The sequence below is a fragment of the Leptonychotes weddellii genome, chromosome 11 (assembly GCF_054177405.1).
Source record: "Leptonychotes weddellii isolate Sample4059 chromosome 11, ASM5417740v2, whole genome shotgun sequence".
In the NCBI taxonomy this organism is placed as follows: Eukaryota; Metazoa; Chordata; class Mammalia; order Carnivora; family Phocidae; genus Leptonychotes; species Leptonychotes weddellii.
The window spans coordinates 8,805,538-8,828,062 of record NC_138379.1 but is presented as its reverse complement, the minus strand read 5'-3'; the positions used below and the strand labels follow the sequence as shown (position 1 = coordinate 8,828,062).

Genomic DNA, 22,525 nt, shown 5'->3' with positions numbered 1-22,525 from the left:
GAGGTAGGGCTGGGACCCACGGAGGAAACAGCCGAGGCCCTACTTTGTCATGATCCTTTATTGATCAGAACGGGCCCTGCCACAAAAAGCAGGGCCCATTCCCACAAAAATATGATTTTGCAAAGAGGAAATCTTGCTGGCTTAGAGGGTGTGTGTGGTGGAAAAATTTTGTATGGTTCTTTTTTCCTTTTTTTTTTTCCTTCTTCAGTTTTTCTTCATTTCTCTTTGCTGCAATTTTTTTTACTTGTGATAGTGGGTTTGTCTGTCTCTTTTTCTTTTTTTTAAATAAAACACTTGCACTCAAGGACTCCAACACAATACAAACAGCGGCCACCAACCCCACCCCTGGGGCCCCAGCCGGGCTGGGGGCTCTGGGGGCCCCCTTGGCTTTTTTGTGGCTGTTTTCCTTGTCCCTTCCCTGGCGTCTGGCGCCAGCGGGCAGGTGCGGGGTGCTGTGGCAGGTGGAATTTGTCAGCAGTTAGGTAGGGAGATGGTCACAAGAAAGAATACCTGAACAAGATAACAACTAAGTCTAGGGCACCCACAAAGACGGCAGATGACGCTCATGAAGGGACCTGGGACACAGTGGAGAAGAGATAGATGGGCCCAGGCGGGCCTCGGCTATCCTTGGAGACGCTGCAGGGGGAGGGGCAGGTGGGCCTTGCTTTCAGGCTACAGTAATAATACTTTGCTCCCGGGTAGCACCTTCACAGTCCTCCTGCCTCAACCCCCAGGTCAGGTGACGGCGGCCTCACAACCTCCCCTATGAGGTAGGTGAAGTATTATTACCATCATTTTACAGATGGGGAAACTGAGGCCCCGGGAGTGTGGGTGATCTGCCCAAGGTCCTGGGATGGTGGCAGGGTTTCTGTGCCCGTCCCCCCCATCCTCAAGTTCCCCCCTTCTCAGTTCTCCTCTAGCCCTCGCCCACCCCCGCCCTCACCGCATACCACCCGCCTCCTCCTGTGCCAGCCCACCGGACCCTTGGCCCACCACTTGCCGCCCCTCCCCGGCCTCCCGGCGGCTGCGTATCTGGGGCTTGGAAAACCCACGCAGGGTTCACCGGTTCACCAGTTTGCCTGGGTGGGTCAGGTTGGGAACAGACTCCGCCCGAAGATGCTCTCTACATATGATTGGCTAAGAGCTCCGTGGGCGGGGCTCGGAAAAAAAGAGATGCAGTTGCCCCGCCCACTCATTGCAGGTCGGTTCAATCCCTCCCCCAAGGCTGCGCAACAGGCAGGGAGACATGGGGGCGGGGCTGGCACCGCGTGGTGGAGGGGCACAGGATCTGAGGGAGGGATGGAGGAGGACAGATCCCTCGCCTTGCAAGGCTTCCCACAAAACCCTCTGATCACTTCCACACAGCCTTCGGAGTTGCTGCCTTCCCGTGCCGCTGCGGGGTCTGGTCCCCAGCCCGCCCAATAAAGACCCCGCAGTTGGGGCAGGACCCCATTTTAAGCAAAGCTACAATAGAGAAAAATTGGGATTTACAAGGAATGTGGGTGACTATTTGCTTTACAAGAGTACTCTTCAATCTACGAAATGATTCACCTACGCTGTATGATAGTCCTCCAGATTCTAGGGGGAGGGAACGGGGGCAGGGGTGTGAGATTCCGTGTAATACATTTTGATACGGGCAGCTCAAGGGGCAGCCTACTAAAAGAAAATGGCTCCCAAATTCCCACGCTTTTACCGTGCTCTGTAAGTGGGGACCCTATCCAGAGTCCTCCCTTGGGGTCAGGCGCATCTCCGGGCAGAACTGTGGTCCCAGGCCGCGGCCACAGACGTGGTGTCTGGGCACCACCTGGCGGCCGGTGCCGGAAATGGCAGGCCCAGGCGGGCGGACCCTGGACTTGCGACTGTCGCCCGCCGTCTTGTGTCAATACCAGGACCCTCGTGGGGCTGAGCAGGCTTAAGCAGGGATCATCCCGGAATCTGCTGTCTCCAAGGGGAGGCCAGTTTTAGTCTCTGCAGCAGCTGAGGCAGAGAAGCCATGGCTTCTCTGTGTCGGGCAACCTCAAAATTTGTAGAATCTGGACTTTTCCCTGCTTCGTCTGCCTGAACTGGGAGGGGCAGAAGGAGCTGCTCTGAGGGACTGGGAGCAGTGGGGAAAGAAGGCTGGGCCAGAGACTCCGACCCCGAATGGAAGGGAGGAAGGGAAGGTCTGCGAGCTCAGGGGATGGAGGGGTGGCAGAGGGCAGCACAGACAGAGAAGGAATCTGGGAAGCACGGAGAATTGTGCCAACTTGGCTGGGATCCGAGATCTGGGAAGGCTGAGGGTGTCTGGGCGAGGGTGTTAGGGAAGAGGGCTAGTGGGGGCTTGGAACCCCTGAGAAGGAAAGGAGGGGGTCCTGGTGGAATGTGATACACGCAGTAGGTGCCTAAAAGGTGTGAAATGATGTTCAAGAGATGAAATTGCTCGGCAAGGAGCAGAGAGGGGCAGGGGGTGGGGGCGGCGGGAGCAGCCAAGTTCTCAGCCCTCTTCCCCCGCCCCACATTTCACCTCTCACCCCTCACCTGCCTCTCCTTGCCCATCCCCCTCTCTGTGCATTTACCTCTCTCGGCCTCCCGCCCTACCTCACTTTCGGAAAGCCTGCCTTCTCTGCACGGCCGGCCCCGGGGGGACAGGGGAAGTGTGCCCCCACCCCCATACACACACACGCACACACACGGTGGACGCGACACCAAGTACATGGGCTGCGGCTCCAGGACCCTGGAGCAGGCTATATACTATCCTTGGCATTCAGGGCCCAGCCGGCACCTGAAACTGCCCTGGGATGGGCCTCTCCTGGCCAGGCCAGGGCCAAACGCCTCGGCCTCCCCTCTCCTGGGCCCACATCGGGAGCTGGGGAGAGGGCAGCTTCTCTCCACTCCAGGCACTGCCTGAAAGAAAACGGGGGACCGTGCCCACCTGGCGGGTCTCTGGAGGGATCTGCCAGTCTGCCTGTCTGGACTTCACACTCTCCCCCACTTCTTTAGTATCAGCAAGTCAGGAAGGAAAGGGGCAAAGCAGGAAAATGGCTCCCAGAGCCCCTCCCCCAGAGCTGGACCGGTGGAGGATGAGGCTGGTACTTCCTAGAAACGGGGCCCAACTGACTCCTGGGACCCCTCCTTGGCCAAGCCCTCAGGGTCCTCCCCTCACCTATGGCGGGGGGCCAGGCCGGGCATTGTGCATAAAGTGGTGAGGGCATGATGGGGACCCGGGCCCTCAGCCCCCTGGGCCTCCCGTGGCCACACTTAGGCCTTCAGCTGGTGCCACTGGGCCACCGGCTGCCGGGGACGGGCAATCATGTCCTTCCAGTGCTTCACCTCCCCAGGCCCGCTCTTCCAGGACAGGTAGATCTGGGGAGAAAGGGAAGAGCACAGTATGAGTGACACTCTTGGAGGCACTGTCCCCTGCCCCCACCAGGGGGTGACGCTCCAGCTCCTCACTGGCACCCTAAGATCATGATCACAGGGACCAGGGGGCCTCCGCCTACAGTGACAGCCTACCCTCAGAGGCTCCCTCCTTCCTCCCCGCCAGCCTGACCTATTTTCCTTGCTGTGCCTCCCTCTGGGAGCCTGGGCACGCCTGGCCCTTCCCAATTAGACTCCTGACCTGTTTTGCGGTGGGGGTGGAGGCACTTGGCCCCATGCCCTTCCCTGCCCTGTTGGCCACTGTCTACCTCTTCTCACTTTCCATTGCTCCCACCTCCTCGCCACTTACTGCACACCAGACACCGAGGTCAGGGCCTTAAACACACAGGTCACCGAATCCTTACCTGTGAGGCAGGTATATTATCCCCATTTTACAGATGGAGAAACGAAGGTGCAGAGTACCGAGACTCACCCAGAGTCATGGAATTAATAAGTGGTACAGAGGAATTTACATCTAGGCTCTGGACTACCAGCCCCACCCTGCTGGCTTCTGTTTTCGGAGCTTCGCAGCCTCGCGGAGCTGTGTGCATGGTCCCCCAGCTGACCCCAACCTTGTGACTGGAGGCTGGTTAGAAGCGTAGGGCTCCCTAAGGGACCAAGGCCGAAGTGAGAACCAATCCTCCTTCACCTTGGCTCAGTCAACAGAAGGTAGGATGGGTCTCAGAAGGAGCTATAATTGGTATCTCAAGAACACCCAACTCCAAAAGGCTAAGCTTCCAAAGAGCTTCGAAGCAGATATGGTTACTTGGCCTGAGCTGATCAAGGAGGGGGCTCAGTAGGCTGCAGGCCTGCTCGGAACACAGGGTCCCACTAGGGTGTGGGTGTCACCGCCCTGAGGAATGGTGCCACTTGTGACCACAGGTTGGCCGGACATGTTCCCGGGGCCTTGCTTTGAGGTCAGCTGCTTCCCTTAGCCCCAATAGCTAAGTTCTCCATCCCTATCTGAGAGTTGCCTCCATCTTGGCCCTCTTCCCCACGGGGGCCCAGGTCACTCCTCATTTACCCCATACGGGGCCGTGCCCTAGGTGACGAATATTTTTTCCTCACGTGCTCCTGGCATCTGCCCTTCCCCTCCACCTGCCCTCATCCCTGGCTTCCTGCACTGCTCCTCGTCAAAGCTCCTTGCCCCAGTGGACAAACATGCCCATAATAGGAATGCTGCAAAAATAACTTTTATTATAACGGCAGCTAACACATACATTCTAAACACTGTACCAAGCATTTCACCCATGTTGTCTTATTTAATCTCAGCACACTGTGAGTTTAGGACTGTCTTCCTTCCACTGTGGAAATGAAATGGGGCTCAGATAGGTCATGGCTGAAAGATGGGGGCTGGGCCCAGGCAATCTGATTCCCAAGCCCAAACTCTCAACACTGAACCATAAACGAACATGGGGATAAGACCTTTCAAAGTAGAGAAACTGAAGGGTTTATGTCACAGAATCACATCCTAGAAAAACTCAAGGCCAGGCACATGGATTTTTTTGATAAGCCTATGATGAGGAGAGCTCACTTTCCATAGGGAGAACATGCACACATCTCAGGCAATTCTCATACCACCCTGTGAAAGCTAGAAGGTTGGTACTATTAGCTCCATTTTATAAATGGGGACACTGGACGTCAGAGAGACAAGTGACTTGCCCAAGGTCATACAGCCATTTAGCAGCAGATGAGGTGGGAACCGGAGCCAGGTCTTTGGAGTCTGACTGCGGGTCTTGACACTGCCCCACAGAGCTCACCCTCTGAAGATGGGACCTGGGTGACATTGCTCTGAGGTCCTTACCCTGCCTGAGGGTCCTGTCCAGAAAACTCCCTTTTGGGGACCCAAGCCACGTCCTTCTCCCACTTCCTTCTTTCCCTGCCCTTCTAGTGGCCTGTCCTGAGCTGATCAACCCACAGTAGGACACTTAGGGAAGATTTTGTCCTATCCCCTCATTTTTAGATGAAACGGAAGCCCAGAGAGGGGAAGGAACTGGCCCAGCACTGAGCTCACCCACTGCCTCTGTTGCTTCTTTTTTTTTTTTAAAGATTTTATTTATTTATTCATGAGAGACAGAGAGAGAGACAGAGGCAGAGGGAGAGGCAGGCTTCCCGCGGAGCAGGGAGCCCGATGCGGGACTCGATCCCAGCACCCTGGGATCATGACCTGAGCCGAAGGCAGACGCTTAACTGACTGAGCCACCCAGGCGTCCCAGCCTCTGTTGCTTCTTGTGAGGACAGGTGTGTCACCCCACCCACCAGGCCCCTACCTTGCCAATAACGTCGTTGCGGCTAAGCTTGTCCTTGTCCATGACAGTGATAATGATGGTCGTCTCCCTCAGCTTCTCCGTGGGGATATCAAAGGCAAAAGACTCGTTGAAGATGGGGTTCAGGTTCCTCTTCATCGTCACGGTCTTCTTCTTCTCCACCCGCTTGTCTTTGTACATCAGCCACACCTTCACATAGGGATCTGGGGGACGGGTAGAAAAGAGGTCAGAGGAACGGTGTGGGGGCTCCCCGGGACCCCCCTCCCTCTCCAGGAGTAGCAGCTGGGGCAGGAGGGGCTGTATGCTTCCCCCAGATGGTGAGGAAAGCCCCAAGCAACAATGAGAGGGATCTGGGGGACCAGTGGATGGACAAACTGGAAGGGACCTTGGCCATCACCTAGTGCCCTATTATGAACAAGGAAACTGAGACCCACAGAGGCCAGGTCTTGCCCAAGGCCACAGACGACAGGTGTTTGAGCTGGCGCTGGAGCCCAGGTCTCCCACCACAGTGCTCCCCTTCTCCTTGATTCTGGTCAGGACAGAGTTCAAGATGACACAGACCCTGAGGGTGCTCCAAAGGGGGTCACCTAGGGCTCTAGGGTAGCGGAGTTGAGATCAGAGGTGGGGGCGAGAAGGTCAGGGGTGAGTACCACAGCTCAGACCCTGCTCTCCACATCCAGCATGACCATCATGTCCCCAGAACCTCCCCGGTCCATCCACCCTCTGTGTCGAAAAGCCCCAGCACCTGATGTGCCCCCGATGTCCATGGCTTTGAGGTTTCGGGCTTTGATGATGTTCACGATGATGGAGTTGGCAGAGGGGTTGTAGCAGAGAGACAAGAGCAGCTCCCCTCGGCTCCCCTGGGAGGGAAAGGTTGGGGATGAGCCTGGGCTGTGGGGAGGGGTGTCCCCCCACTTGCCTCGGCTCCCCTGGGAGGGAGAACAGGAGCGGTGTGGGGACGAGGGGAGAGGGGACAGTTAGAGAACTCTCTGGCTGGCCCCACGGCTCCAGGTCCCTCCCTGCCCTGGCCTGGGTGCTCACCCACCCCCATCTGTCACTTCTGTCACACCTCGTGTCTCCTCACCTAGCAGTTCTGTGCACTGCCCTCCATGGGACCCCTCCTCCCTACACAGGTGCCAGGTCCTTTACCACAGCTCAGGCAGCTCCCCCCAGGGACCAAGCACCAGTGCTGAGACCAAGGGTGGGAACTCTGCACCCCTGGGTGTCCGTTTGCACCTTCCCCACCACCCTCCTGACATTACCAAGGTTGCAGGGGGACTAGGACCAGATCTGCCGGCCCTGATCTGCCAGCTCCCCAAGCCAGGGGCCCACAAGTGGGGCCTTACACTCCCATCGCTGCATGGCTTCAGATCCTTCCAGAAGGTCTGCATCTGGGTCAGGTCCACCTTGTTGAGAGGGATGGACACCTCCCCAATGGGGTCATTGCGGCTGAACCGGTCATAGTCCAGGACCTGGAGGTAGAGGATCCTCTGCACCACCTTCTCGTAGGGGAAACCTGGTGGACAGACAGCACGGGTGAAGAGCGGGACAGAGGGGCCACACGGGGCCTGAGCAGGGCGACGTTCCAGGGCACAAAGTCCCTGTGCCCCGTGCCCACCCGCTGCCACCCCACTGAGGTATGGCGTGCAACAGCTGAATTCAGACCTTCCTGAAGCATTAGCAAGAACTGTCACCATCACACTTGTCCCTCTTGACAACTCTCCAAGGTGGACGGCATCTTGCACATTTTACAGATGAGGAGACAGAGCCTCGACGGCTTACATTACCTGCCCACAGTCTCCCAGCTACTAAAGAGCGGAACTGGGACCATTTATGCACTCCTGTGTCACGCGTCGGTCTTGGTGGCTGGGCAGGGGCCCCTCTCTCCCCAGGCAGCCCCGCCACTGCCAATCATCCCGGGACAAGCCTGGACAAGTGGCACTGTCCGAGCTGGCCTCTGCCTCCAGAAAGCCAGCCCCAGGAGGCTTCGGGTGGAGGGGAGTCGCAAAGACACAGAAACAGGAGCGAACGCGTGTCCTCGGATGCTGCACTTCTCCCTCCAGTGATCAGCCTGTCCTTCACTGTTCCTCAACAGATCCCGAAGCTGTCCCCTTCTCCACGGCCACCTCCCTCATCCCAGCCGCTGGGACATTCTGCCTAGACAGTCACCAGAGTTTGCAAACCTTCCTCCCTGCTTGCGCACTTTCTCCTGCCGTCCATTGTCAACACAGCAGAGTGAGCCCTTAAAAATAGAAATCCCATCACAACACTCTCCTGCTTAAAGCCTTTCAGTGGCTCCCAGCGCACTTAGAGTAAAAGCCACGTGCCCTGCCTTGGCTTTGAGTCCCTCAGTACAACCTGGCCCGCTGTCCTTTCCCGGCCCCTCTTGTGAGCACTCTCCACTCAATGACGGGCTCCAGCCACACCAGCTTCCTTTCCCGCATTCTAGTACCCGGTGTCTCCTGCCTAGAGGTGCCTCCACCACCTGCCCTGGCCGAAACAGGTCTCAGCTTTCCTCCCTGACATCCCAGATGGCGGTGGGTCCCCTGTTCTAGATTCCAGCACTTTCTTTTCACATCACGCACCATGGGCTGTAACAGAGACTCATCTGTTTCCTTGGGCCTGACTCCCACCAGGCTAGGATTTCCAGGAAGCAATCTCTGTCCTCACCCACAGTATCCCAGCATCCAACAGTTTCTGGCACGTAGTAGGCACTCGATAAATATTTGTTTAAGTGAATCAATACTTGTAAGGATGAATAAATGGCAGTCAAATAGCCTGATGGAGCGGCAAGAGTGTGTTGCGGGGGAAGCGGGTGAGGAGGCTGCAGGGGGAGCCAGGAGAAGGAGCCTGAGGAAGGGCTGAAGCTGGAGTCACTGGGCCTGGATAGGCTTGGTCTCCTCTGAGAAGAGGCCAACCTGGGAGGCACAGGGGGTGCAGGTCAGCCTGGAGGCCTGAGGTGGTGAGATCCTGAACCACGGTGTGAGCAGGAAGGAGAGAGGACACCTGACGCCTTAACCTGGCTGGTGGAGAAGATGTGGGGAGAGGAAGAGCTCTGGAGGATTCTAGCACTTTCGTCAGACGCTAGAAGCAGAACCGCCTCTGACGGGAGCAGGTGTGCTGGAAGAGGAAGTCCTGTGTTCCCCAAACTCCCAGCCCTTGAATTCCGTCAGGGCTTCCTCCTCCCACCAAAGGGGGCTACATCTTGCTCATCTCGGGAGTCCCCGGGGACCTGCCCAGTTGACCTTTGGCATAGATTCAGGTGAATGGTTCTCGAAATGTTGGAGGCTCCAAGAGGTCCCCACATCAGAGACAGCTCTCTTCAGCAGCAGAGGAGGTAGTTTTTTTATTTAGCAAACACCTAGTCATCCGTCGGAACCCATCCTGAATGGCCCCTATTCTGGGAAATGTTTTCCAGCACCATCAAGGGGAGCGGACCGTGGGTTCCCACAGCATCTGCCGTGCAGAGTATGGCTTGGTTGTCTACACACCTATGTCCTCCACTAGATCAGGAATGCCTTGAGGGCCAAATGGTGCCCCCGTCTTTTCTGCACCCCCCCCAGTACCCAGCACAGTACCCAGCCCATAGTTGGTGCTGGATAAATGTCTGCCCAAGAGACCAAGGGATTGAAGCTCTGCCCATAAATCTCGCCCCACCAGCTGGCCTCATACCCCTCCAGAGAGCTGAGCCTCTCCCATCTCTAAACTGGTCGCCACACTGAACTGGGAAGGAGAAGGGTCCCCCCGCCCCCCACAAGCACCCACTAGCTCACCCTCAACGATTCATCTAAGGTGAGCTCGCTGTCACCTTGCAGAAGGGGTGGGGTGTCAAATGGCTGGGACACCAGGTGGGGAAAATCCCCTGGGGTGCACACTGAAAATTCTGGAGCACCGAGGCAGCTGGTGGTTGGAGGGATTTCTTCTCACTGGCTGAACGTGTCAGGAAAGGATAATGGCTTCTCTAAGCGGAGTCCAGGCACCAAAAATGCCCGGGACAAAAATGGCTCCCTGAACACAGCCCAGCTTCCTGGTTACCTTGGCGCCTCACAGGTAAGAGACAAAGATGGCCTACAGAGGGGGTCTGCAGGAGAGAGGAAGGGCATCCGCCTCAGCGGCCTCTAGGAACCAGGAGCGTGGTTCAGAGCTGCTGTTCCCATGCGTCCGGATGTGCGGCAGGGGTGCGGGGGGAAGGGCTCAGCGAAGGGGATCAGGCGTGTCTTCGACAAACTGGTGTAAGGGGTTTTCTGGGCGTTGTAAGGGCTTTCACAATTCACTGATTTGTTTCGTCCTTGTATTGCTATCCGTGTTGTACGGATGCAGAAACCACGGCCCAGAGAAGTTCAGGAACTTGCCTTGGTCACACAGCCAGAGGGGGCGGAGCTGGGTTTCGAACAGCCGGCCTGGGCCATAGCCTGTACTCTGGGCCACTACACTACTCCCGGGGTCCCCCTCTGGGCCCTGGCCCGCCTCCCCCCGCCCCCGGCCGCCCGCCCGCCGGGCTGCCCTCCTCAGGACGAGTCCTGCGTCCGAGCTGAGACCCCAGGTGCCGGCCGCGCTGGGCTCCTCAGTCTCTGGCTCTGGTCCGGCACCAGTAGGTCCTGTCACCTCATCCCAGCTGGACGCGAAACGCCTCAGGTTAGCGGGGCTGAGACACGCGCCTGTGTGGGCGAACGCCAGCAGACGCATGCGTGCGTGCGTGCGTGCGCGCGCGCACCAGTGCGTACGTACATGCGTGCGCATCGGCACGTACATGCGTGCGCATCGGCGCGTACATGTGCCCCTGCGTGGGGGGCATGGGGGAGGGGAAGGCGGGACTCTGGGTGGGGGCGGGGGCAGCACCGGCCTCACCTTCGAAGAGGAAGGTCTCGTTCCAGTGGGGGTTCAGGTTCTTCCGCTTCACCTTGGTCTCCAGCTTGTGCTTCTTGTCTGGCAGCAGGTAGATCTTGACGAAGGGGTCGCTGGTGCCGCTGAAGTCCTTGGCGGGCAGCTCCTGGGCCTTCATGATCTTCACGGTGAGCGTGGACTCCTGGAAGTTGTAGCCGACACTGAACTGGATCCGGCCCAGGTTCTCCCGGCTGCAGCCCTCGTGGGCCTCGTCCTCTTCGGAGCCTGGGGAGAGCTGGGGGCGGGGAGGGGGGTGGGGGAGGAAGGCCGGCAGGGTTGGGGAGGGTTCTGCTTCCCCCCCCTCTCCACCCGGGGGGCGCCCACCACAGCCTAGCACAGTTAGGAAGCCTCCCTGGGCCTGGAGAGCATGCTCTCCCTCTGGTCACCATGTGGGGCTGGCGGTGACCCGTCTCACTCACATTCACACCTGGGTGAGGACGGTCAGGTCACACGGGAGGGGCAGAGACAGGACAGCCCCTGTCCCCCGAAACCCCAGAGCAGTGTGCACCCTACTCCCCAGTCTCCCCAGGAAGCCCTGGGTCTGCCCACTGCCCCTGCCCCAAGCTCCCGTTGCACGCTGCTTTGGCCTCCCCCATCCCGAGCTCCCCCTCCCACTGTCCCGCCTTCCACAGCCCAGCGGGGCCCACTGTGAAATGCACCAGCACAAAAGCCCCAGATGAGGGAGATTGTTCGCATCTCAAAAGAGTTTACCAGGATATTTCTTTGGAAAGTGAGTCTCCTGGGTTGAGGATGATGTGATTTACAAAATGAGAGAGGTGAGTTTTCAGCAGCAACATCTAATTTGTGTAAGGCATAGATCCACGTGGGGATACAAAAAGTACAGGTTCCCAGGCCCCATCCCGAGAGAGCCTGACTGGCTGGGGCTGGAGAGGGCCTGGGCAGCGGAGTTGTTTAGAAAGCACCTCAGCTCACTCTACAGCACACCCACACCAGGGCTGAGGACCCCCGGGAGGAAGGGCCCCGCCTGCATTCAGCCTGCAGCTCCCAGGGGCTGGCCCTTGGGCCAGCCCAGCAAGGGACATACACATGGAGGGTGGTGCGGGTGTCCCCTTCCCATGCTGACTTTGAAAAACTAGGGGGAATTAATTTGGGGGAGGGTCTCCCAGGCAAGTCTCAGCCGTGGCTGCTCATGGGAATACCTGGGGAAGTTTCCTGGCTGCCTGGGTCCCATCCCAGACCCAGGGGTCCAAGTGGCCCAGGCATCCTTCTCTCTGAAAGCTCCTCAGGTGACTGGATAAGAGCCCGAGTTGCGGCTTGTGGTACCACATTTAGGACGAAACTGCTGGCCCAGTTTCTCTCCCCACTTCCCCTACAGGGAAGCCTTCCCTGTGCCCCCTCCTTCCTCCTAGGAAGCGGCCCCAAGCTCTGAAATACTACGTAGTACAGATAGTAAGAATATATATAGTGTGCACCTACCATGGCGGAAGACTCTCACATCACCTTCTTACTGAATCCTGCCAACAGCTGGGCGAGGCAGTTATCACCACTCCCTAGCTGAGGAGACTGGCTCAGAGAGGTTAAGTCACACAGCCAAGATTGCACAGCATTATGGATCCTCTCTGACTTGAGAGCCCACTCTTTCCACCAAAGCAGGCTCACATCCCTGGGCAATTTTGAGACATCCCCCCCAAGCCAGTGAGAACTCACCTGCCCCAGGTGAGAAGATTCAAATCACACTAAGAACAGTAACCACCAGGCCTGGCCTCATCCTGTGCCCTGCGCTTTGCGCTCATCGACTCCCTCCGACATCTGGATGAGGCAGGCACTACCATGTACCAATTGGGTTTCAAGGAGAGAGAGGTGATTAGCTTGCCTCAAGTCTCCCATGAGGCAGTGGTGAGTTGAAACTCGAGACCAGGTCAGTGCCCAGCTATCATGGGTGTCCTCCCGGCTCCCCTCACTCCGACACTCAGATCCAGCATCTGGGGCTTCATCAGCCACACCCTGGTCCTGCCTGGAGCTGGAAGGGGGTGGGGGCTGAACTACCTTCCCTGCTCTTCCTCACGGTGGAAGAGGGTCCCTCCGGCTCCTGCCCCTTGGCCGGATCCAGGCAACCCTGCAAGCTCCCCTCCAGGCCCACTGAGAATGTGGCTTCCCAACCCAGGGAAGTTTTCCCGTGCTCCTGCCCATTGCCGGTACCAGCCTCACGCCCTGTGCATCTTAGATTCTGCAACTGCAGAACGGAACCATAAGATCCATCTTGCGAGGTTCCTGGGATGGTGTAAATGGGCTCAGGTCCCTCGGCAGCCTGGCCCCTGCCACTGCTAGCCCTGGGACCAGGAGCCTGGGGCATGCATGAGTAGGCAGTGCCGGCAAAGACCACTTGCCCCTCCTGTTCCTTCTGTAGTTTGGGTGGAGTCCCTGGTGACTGGAGCCCAGGTGACCCCAGCCCCGTCTGAGGTCCCTCTGGTCACTTGGCTCTTGGTTCCCAAACCGGGTGGTCTGGGGGTGAGAGGCCCAAGGTGGGCCTGGCTCTGTGCCTGTTCCCAGCTTTCCCAAACCACAGTCCCAAGCCCTAATTAACCAGCCGGGGCAGCTTGAGGAGCTGTTTCCATGGCAACCAGACTGGCCACCCCTACCAGGGCCCCAGGCGAGGTGCGGGGGGAGCCCCTGCTCCAGTAGAAGCAAGCATCAAAAAGCATGCCAGGGCTGGGGTGACTCAGATGGGGGTGTGGCCTGGCCTCCTCTCTGACCCCTTTCCCTCAGTCCCTTCCTCTGGCCAGCTGTGGGCGCCTGACTCCTGACCCCCGGCTTCTGAGAGCCTGGGGCCCGCTTGTCTTCCTCATCACCATTAATGGCAATGACCCAGCTTTGGCCTAGGGCTGGGCAATTAGACCTCGCCTGCCCACCTCTGAGCTTCCGCTGAGCCCTGAGCCCGTGAGTGGGCCCTGAGGCTTACACTTCCTTCCTCTGCCTGAGGCTGTCAGTTCCTCCCTGGGGGCAGCAAACGGGCCCGTAAGCTGGCTGGGAATGGACTGCTCCTTCTTGGAACCTAACTACCAGGAAGCTGTAACCGATTAAGAGGCTGGGCAGGGAGGCAGAGCGGGCTGTGGCTGGCCCATCCAGAGGACAGTGTGGCTGGGCCCACCTATGTGGGTGGGGGAGCTGGACAAGAGGGCAGCAGAGGGCCAGGCGTGCAGGGGCCTATGGTGGGGGTGGTGGGTAGAGGCCCAGGGGAGACCAGCTCTAGAACAGGGAAAATCTGATGCCCGAATCTGGATCCACGCAAGAGAAATGCAGATCCTAGGGCCCACCGCAGGCCTGCTGACTGGGAATCTGCATTTCTAAAAGAAGTTTTATGTATCTTAAGTCATCTCTATACTCAACATGGGGCTCGAACTCATGACCCCAAGATCAGGAGCTGCGGGCTCTTCCAACTGAAACCAGCCAGGCGCCCGGTGGGAATCTGCATTTTAATGAGATCTCCCAGTGATTTGTGTGCATATTATAATTTGAGAAGCGCTGGGCTAGAAAGGGGCAGTGGGGGTGGATGGTTGGAGCTGGCTGGAGCCCTAACCGGTAGAAGGGTGGAGCCCGGGGGCTCTGGGGCCCCAGAGAGCATGGCAGCTGTCATGCCAGGGCCTGGGCAAGGGAACTCTGAACTGAATGATGTCAGGACTGGCAAGGGCTTGAGAGCCCACAAACTCTCCCTCGATCTACAGGAGGGACTGGGGAGGGGACCCGGGTCCAGGGAGCAGAAATGACTTGTCTGCGGTCACGTCCAATAGGAACACAGCAGGCACCAGGTTCCCAACCTCATACCCTAAGCCTCCTTGGGACTTGTGAGCTGGCAAAGCTCTGACTGACAGCCGCCTGCAAACCGCTGGCTGCCCCATCACAAGGTCCTCGCCCTGGGGCCCCGGCCCTCCCCAGGCTCTTCCCCCAGCACAGGTGAGGTACAAGGCTGTGCCTTACTGCTGCCACCAGGGGGTGAGACAGGAGCCTCAACCTCTCCCTTGGTGGAAACGCCCCAGAACCAGAGGGCTGGGAGCCCCGTGTGTGCACAGAAGGGTGTGCACGGAAGACTCTCAGCACAGCTCTTCCCTCCCAGGAATCAGGACGGGGAGGGCGGGCAATTTCCTACTCTCCTTTTGTCTTTGGGCCTCAGCTGGCCTCCAGCAATGGGGGTAAGGGGAGGTCCCTGAGAGAGGGACATGAGACTCGCTCCACTGGGAGCTCCACCTCAGACCTCCCCTCACTGGGACACCGCTCCAAGAGAGGGGACACATTCTGCCCCAAGCATTTCCTCCTACGATCATAAAAATCCCTCCCATGAGTAGGGTTTCTTGGACCCCCACTCAGCCCAGAAAGAGACTGGAGGAAGGTGGGCATTCTTATTCTCACTGGACAAATGAGGAAACTGAGGCACAGAGAGCCTGTTATGGGGAAAAAGCTGAGAAAAGAACCCAAGCCTTGCTCACTCAGTCCACGTTGGTTCCCCTTTCCGACTGGACAACCCCCACGCTGTCACCAACTGTCACACGCATCCCGGCCCCGGCCTCCCAGTTCAGCTCCTGCCTGGGGCCCCGGCGTCCTGCCCTTCTCACCATGAGCATCTCACTGGTGAGGGAGTTGACGAGGTCCGAGACGGAGGAGCGCGGCTCAGTCCGGCGGTCAGACTCATCATGGGGTGTCTGGCCCGGCACTGGGGCTGTGTTCACTGCCTTCCCTCCTGCAGGCAACCTGGAGGTGGGGGGAATCCGAATGAGCGCAGGTTGGGAGGTGGGCTGGGCCGGGCACCTTGGCCGGGGTGGCGGCGGCATCTCCTCTGAGACCCAAGCAGCCACCCCCTCCTGCAGGCCAGCAGGAGCCGAGCTCTTGTCCACAGGGAGGCCTGGTTTTCACCTAGAGCGGCGCTCGGGGCCCATCTCCCTCACCTTAGCATGATGCAGCTCGACTGCCCCTGTGGATGCTGAATTGGTGGGTACTCGCACTCCTCCTGGTCCCCAGAGAACGCCCCACCACCCACTCACTGCCTGCAGGGTGGTCTCTGAGCGTGCCCCTGGCCCCAGAGGCCCCCGGCACCCCTGCTCGCTCCAACCTGGCAGGGGAGGCTCCCCAGGTGGCGTGTCCAGGTCACCCCTCTGCATCATTACCCTCTGCAAACACACCCAGGGTGCTAGCTCCCAGAGGCCCCACCTGTGTTTGTTCAGCCTGAGGGCACACAGGTGCCCTTCAGACCCAAGACTGACCAGCGGAGGTCAGGACCACTGTCCACACACCTCTGGCCAGGAGAACTTTCTACGATGGCAGCAGTGTTCTATGTCTGCGCTGTCCCTGTGTGGCTACTAAAGCATTTGAAGTGGTCAGTGCGACTGAGGACGGAATATTTCGTTTTGTTCGACTCAAACTAATTTAGATTTAAACAGCCACCTGCGGGATAGGACGAGTCTACACCCGCTTGCTCCCCAGTCCCCACCTGCCTCCCGCTCTGAGGACTGCGTGTGGGATAAGGCTCTCACCCAGGGTCAGAGAGAGACGGGGCACCACTGAGACGCCCCAGATCTGACCATTCCACGTGAGGCCCTGTGTGCACCCCGACTCCATGCTGCTCCCGGGAAGCTGGGCTCTCTGGCCCGGCAGCTGGGTGGTGAGCCCAGGCTCCGTCCAGCTGGGGCTCAGGAAGGGGGCCCTAAAAGCGTGCCCAGGGACCAGGCTGGAACATCTCATGAGGAGGAAAGGTGGGGCAGGCAGCGAGGAAAAGACTGGAAGACTGGCAGCATGGGGCTCGGGACAGGCTACAAGGGAACAGCTCTGAGAGTCCCAGAGCCTCAGACTCGGAGACACACACAGGCTAGACACACCCTCGGTATGGACCAGCCGCCAGCACACAGTTGACCACGACAGGCAGGCAGACATGCACGGAATCTGCCAGGCCCCGGAGGGGAGATACCAGGACCCAACAGCAAGGTGTGCGCGTGCACACGCACGCACGCACACACACACGAGTGCACACAAGCCTGACAGACACCCAGGGGGCACCAGGGAGAGAATGGCACAGCAACAAGGCAGGTCGACCAGAGCAGTGAGATGACACACACACACACACACACCCAGCGATGCACACTTAAATCCCGAGAGGAAACATCCAGGGAGACCCGGGCATGCCAAGGTGGGCGTGTGAATCGGGACCGACTGAAACAGACCAAAGTGGGGAGCCGTTTCAGGGACAGACACCCTGAGAATCAGACGCACGCACACCTGCTGTGAGAACCTGGCCCTGCCTAGACAGCACGAAACACCCCGCCCCGCCTGGGGCCACCCCGGGGTCCCTGCCCGAGGTGCGGCCACAGCGGGGCACGCCCGCGCGCACGCACACACACAGGGACACACACTCGCGGACACGTGCTTACGCAGACAGGCATGGGGAGGAAGAGGACACCGAAATAGCTGGAGAGGTAAAGTCAGGTTAAAAATAGAGTGGGACAGGAGGAGAGCGCCAGATTGACTGCTGAAGGTATGAGAAAGTCGAAGTTATTTTGGCCACACCACAGCATCAGCGCAGCTGCAAAGCAGCCTGGGAAGATGGTCAGCGCCACTGAAGCTACCGGAGGTCACAGGACAGAGAGAGACAGAGAGACAAGTGCACAGAGAGGCAGAGGGAGAGGCGCAGGGGCCCCGTCACTGGCCCAGGGACATCCCTGTGAGGAGCAGCTGGGAGGAAGGAGAGGGGGAGAGAGAGAGGCCAAGAAAGGTTAGTCGGAGACTAGTGAAGAAGGCTGCAGGGTGGACAAGGGGACGAGCGAGGCGGCCGAGAGGAGAGGCAGAGAGGAGGCGGGGGACACACACCGGGACGGAGGAAACATGGTGGTTTGGGGGCGAGGAGAGCGATGGGGGTGGCCAGGTCCCCGCCCTGCCCCGCGCCCCACTCGGGGGGTGGGGGGGTCACGGTGGACACCATTCGGATCCCAAGGAGCGATGGAAGGGATGGCAGAGAGCATGACATGGGGATGGATGCAGGGCAGGATGGGTGAAGGCAGCAGGGCACGGGGGCCAGGGGTGGTCCTGGCCTCCTTCCTTCCTCCCTCCCGGGGCCAACAGCATTCTGTTCTTGGGGCCCACAGCACTGAGGCTCTGGGCCTGGGAGGTCCTGGATGGGGGGCTTCCAGGCCACCAAGGATCCTAGGAGGGAGGTACTGACCAACCTTCCCGTCTCCATGTTGCCCGCTAGATGCACCCCTTCTTTGTTTGGGAATTAGAATGGCTGTTCCTCCTCCCAGGGCCCTCCTGTCGCCCAGGGACTTGCCGCTGACAGAGACCTCAGGGGCTGAAAGTCCACAGCCAAGGGGTCAGCTGGATGGTAAAGGGGGGGGGCGGGAATCGGGGCAAAAGGGCAGACAGACTCTGGGTCTGGAGGCAGAAGCTGAAGAGAAAGGGACAGCTGACCCAAGCCCAGCATTCCAAGGTCCAATGAGCCTCTGGAGCAGAGCCCTAAGGTGCCGAGAGCCTGGTGGGGTGGTGCCAGCGGCGATGCCAAGCTTGGGGCGGGGGAGAGTGCCGGGAAGGAAGCCCTCAGTGCTGGACACCCTCACAGTGCCCGGTCACCTGGGGAACACCCCAGAGGCCGTGAGACGGGTGGGGTGGGTGTGACTGGGTGGGAATGACATATGTCCACCTGGAGAGTCAGGCAGGGTGGGGGCGAGGGCCCATGGCCTCCACCTCCACACCCACCTTTCCCAGGAAGGCAGGGACAGCTGATGTAATGGTCGGAAGAGATGGGCGTGTTAGAATACGGGCGGGAGACCTACATGGCAGGGGTAAAAATAGGCTGTGGGTGGAAATGGAGCCAGCTAATGAACGCATGGGTGATGTGAAATCTCGTTTCCAGCCTGCGTCTGCTCCCGCACACTTCACACCTTCCCCCCCCCCACCCCCCCAAGAGCTCGGGTTCTCAGCAGGCTTCCAGAGGCCTCCAGCCCCCTCCTGCCGCCTCTCCCCCATGGCCCCTGGCCCCCTCCCCACGGCACTCTGGCCTGCCCGGGGCCCAGCCCAGGACTTCTGGGGCACCAGGTGGGCTGGAGGTGGTAGGCTCTGTTCCTCCCGCCGCCGCCCCCCCCCCAACCCAGGACATGGGCTCGGGGTTTGACACCATCTGTGCCAATGAGTGAAAGAACCTGTCCCGCTCTTCCCTCCCACTCTCCGGGGATTTCTGGCTGTGTCCACCACAGACATGCAACTGTGAACTTGGAATAGGAAGAAAGTGCGAGAAGCCGCTGGAGGGAGAGGCAGTCAGCTGTGTAACTCTTGGCCTAGGCTTCTGTAACCCACAGGCCCCTGGTGGCAGCCTGGGACAGTCCCCTCCTGCCTTATGGGCCTCAGGGAATGTCAGGATCGCTGCCCAGCTCACAGGCTCTGACAGGTGCCCCAGCCTGAGGGTCTGTGCTCTCATGAGAAGCTGAGCATGCCCAAGCTGGAAGGGGTCACCCTCTCCAATCCTTCATTCGACAGACAAGGAAGCAGAGGCTCAGAGAGGGGCAGTGACTCGTCCACGTCTGCAGAGCGGGTCTCTGGCAGCCAGAGCTAGAAGCCTGGCATCCTGGCCATCAGCCCATGCTCTCCGGTAGGCCTTTGGTCTGGCGAGAAGCAGACCTGACCGAGGTGAGGAGCCCTCCCCCTGCGACTACAGGTGTGTGGCTGGCCCAGCCCAAGGCCAGGTGATGCGAGGCAGCCACACCAAGGGCAGGATCACCCCACCTTTGCGACGCTGCCCGAGCCTCCGGCCCTCCGACCTTTCCCCCGTCTCCTTCCCGACGAGTGCTCCACGCCCCCCCTGAGACGGGAGGCACCGGGAGGTGCTTCCCTGAGTTCCTGATGGCGACACACGGCTAAATGCCCAGCCCTCTGCTCCGCCTGAGCAAACAGGCCTGCTCTCAGCCTCTCCCCCTATTCCCTCCTCCTGGTACCTCAGGTTCAGGGCTGCCTCTCGGTTCTTTCTGGTCCCCAGGCCTCTCCCGTGCCCCACACCCTCCCCACCAGGGGCTCCTCTTCAATCAGCCAAGCAGCTCAGCCACACCTGTGCAGTACCCCTGCGGGGAGGGGGCTGCTACCGTTACCCCAGCGGGACCTCCAGGCAAGAGGGAGGTTGAGGTGGCGGGGATGAGGGAGAACAGGCTGGTGCCCCTTCCCTACATCCCCCCCCCCCCGCCCACCAACCACCAGAGAAACTGGGATTTCGGGGTTGGGGGTGGGGCAGAGATGAAAAATGAGGGGCAGCAAGGGGTGGGGGGAGCCAAGCAGAGAGATGGGGCAGAAAGGCTGACTTGCTCCGGGCGAGGGCAAGCATGCCTGGGGAGCAGGCTTGATCCAGAATGGCCCCAGGACGGCCACGCTGGCCTTGGACCCAAGGGACAGCCCGGGGTGGCGTGTGTGAGGGCACCAGCTGGGGAGGGGGCTGTCCTCCCACTCCGGGATCGCTGAGGACACCGCCGCCTCATCCAGCAGCCGGGCCAGGGCTGGTGGAGGTCGGCAGCCTCTCCACGCCTCCATCTCGGCCGCTGCCGCCGCAGGCCCTCGCCTGAGCTCGTACCTCTTGTCCCCCTGAGCGTTCTGGTTCTGCTGGGTTCCTGGGTTTTGCAGGTCAGGGATATTGGCAAAGTCATCCTGTTCCGAAAGCCCTAAGACCAAGGATAGCACCACCATCCTGCCTTCCCTGCCCGAGGTGGGCAGCCCACCGGCCGGGAGGAAACGAGGAGGCCCCACAGGCGGGGGCAGGGAGGGGAAAGAGAGAGACAGAGACAGAGACAGAGACAAAGAGAGAGAAGAAAAAAGCGTAAGAAACTGGCCCTGCAGGAGAGAAACCACACACTTTAGCACTGTCAAAAGTTGTAGAGCAGAGTCGGGTGGAGGCGGGAAGGGAGGGGATGAGGGGAGGTGTCCACAGCCTGAGACCCAGCCTGCCTCAGGGCCAGCGAGCGGGACGCTCTGGAGAGATTCTGGGAAGGGGTTGGCCAGAGGCCCGCTGAAGCGGCCTGTGCCCCAGACGCTGCCGAGGAAGACTCTGCCTCTGCCGAGGAAGGTTCGGGGAAGGCCGGGGGAGGGGAGCTACTCGCTCTGGCCATCTGGGCCCCTGGGAGAAGAGAGAGGGGCTCCATCGCCATCTTGCTTTGGGAAGGGCAGGCAGGTTTGGGCTCCCAGGTGGGAGGTTCTTAGAAAGTTCGGAAATCCAATGGGTGCTGCACCCTGTGCTCCTCATAAAGACATCTCTGGGTCATGGTCAGCCAGATGTCCTTGACACCAGGAGGGGGTCCCTGAACACACAGCCCATCAGAGGAGAACGGAAGTCCCTTCTGGCTTATGGTGTGCTGGCCATCATGGGCCTTCTCTTGAGTCCCCCTTCCTGAAGATCCAGGGAATAACCACCAACGCTTTGGGGTCCAGTTCAGGGGCCTTTCCTTGGAGAAGCAGTCCAGGAGTCACCAAAAAGCAAAGGTGGAGAGAGAGAGAAAGTGCAGGAACCTGGCTGGCAAGGTCTGGAGGAATTTCTGCAGAGAGGAAGATCTGGAAGAGGCTGGAGCCATCCTGCTTTGAGGGAGGCTCAGTCCAGGTGGACAAGGAGCTGCCATGTGGGCAGCAGCATGGGGCCAGAGGTCAAGGTGTGACGTTTCTCATAGGCGGCATTCTCAGAGAACCCCTGGGCAACCGTGGGGTCTCCTTGCATTTTCCAGGGACAAAAGGTGACCTGCTGCCCCGCAAAATCATGAGTTCACGGGCATTTTCTGGGTATTTTGTGGAGCTCGTCCGGCCCTGCGTCTCTCATCCGAACAAAGGAAGAAGGGGATTTCAGATGGGGCAGGGCAGGGAGGAAGTCATGTCTCAGGAAGGGCCAAGGGAAGGATGGTAAGCCTAACGGCATGTTCCAGAGCGGGGGATCCGGGGTTGGGAAGTCTGCCCTTCAACCACCGTCCAGGGGGGCAAGGTTTAGACAGGAAGAGGCGGCTGTGGCTATTTCCTAGAGAGGCTGTCGGAAAGGGAACTCAAGCAGGTGAGACATGGCACCTGGGGGGGGAGGGGGGGCGCAGGGAAAATGGGAGATGGCAGTGGGGGCCCGGGGAGGGGAGGAAGCTAAGTGGCTGCACCGCCTTCCATGTCATGCATCTTTGTCCTGGGCACATTACTCCAGGCTGACACTCATGCTGGCCTCCAACTTTTGGGTAACAACTCCCCCTTCCCTCAGGACAAATCCTCGTTTTCTTTGTTCTCTGCCCATCGGTACTGTTTTACTGTTGGTAAAATTCCATTTGGCTGCTTGGGAGCTGGGTTGAGCTGGGGGAAGGAGAACCCAACGAAAACAACATGTTTTTTCCCTGTTTAATGCATTTTTCAGATACTCCTTTTGCTCTTCTTAAAAACAAAACGGCTCCTCTGCATGAATTCCCAATTTGTCATTCTCCCCAGCAACACAGGCTGCAAGGGTGAGAACGAGGGGCAAGAGGAGAGTCTGGGGAGAAGCTGGTGGTATTGGGGGGGGTCACACCCATTAAGCTGGAGGAACATCATCCTCCCTGCAAGAGGGGGTGGGGTCCTGGGAGGCCTGGCTAGCCCTCCCGCCCTGGCTGTCTCTGTGGACCAGCAGCATTTGGGGCAAGAAAAGGGCCTCAGAAGCACACCAGCTAAACTGTAAGGCGGGGGGTCAGAGGTGGGCAAAGTACAGCTGGTGGCCTGTCTTTCTACAGCCCACAAGCTAAGAATGGCTTGTGCGTGTTTAAAGCATTGCTTTAAAAAAATGTGATTGAGACCACGTGCCCCACAAAGCCTAAAATATTTATAATCTGGCCCTTTACAGAAAAAAATTTGCCGACCCCTGCTGGGAAGAATGACAGGTGGAGGAGGTGGGGGGTTGGGTGATCTCTAGCGGTGGCCAGCAGGCGAGGGGCCCGTAAAGCTGTGGTGGGCGCAGCAGTGTGGACTGAGGATGTTGGCACGGGGCACCACTCAGCAAATCCCAGTTGAGCAGGGGA

General features: G+C 59.3%; 1 protein-coding gene across 5 annotated transcripts in view; it reads right to left on the bottom strand.

Annotated features, from left to right (window-relative positions):
* Nucleotides 1–40: 40 nt before the first annotated feature.
* Nucleotides 41–22,525, bottom strand: part of SYT7 (synaptotagmin 7) — a 62,110-nt gene continuing 39,625 nt past the window's right edge. For 4 of the 5 annotated variants that reach the window (XM_081798009.1, XM_081798010.1, XM_081798011.1 and 1 more), the window contains 7 exons: nt 20,095–20,217; nt 15,116–15,251; nt 10,512–10,782; nt 7,010–7,179; nt 6,409–6,523; nt 5,667–5,866; nt 41–3,342 (listed from right to left, as the gene is read on the bottom strand). In XM_081798009.1, coding sequence (XP_081654135.1) covers nt 3,238–3,342; nt 5,667–5,866; nt 6,409–6,523; nt 7,010–7,179; nt 10,512–10,782; nt 15,116–15,251; nt 20,095–20,217 — 1,120 coding nt within the window. In that variant the 3' untranslated portion in view covers nt 41–3,237. The remainder of the gene's footprint in view (nt 3,343–5,666; nt 5,867–6,408; nt 6,524–7,009; nt 7,180–10,511; nt 10,783–15,115; nt 15,252–20,094; nt 20,218–22,525) is intronic. The other variant, XM_081798013.1, reaches the window with a different exon arrangement.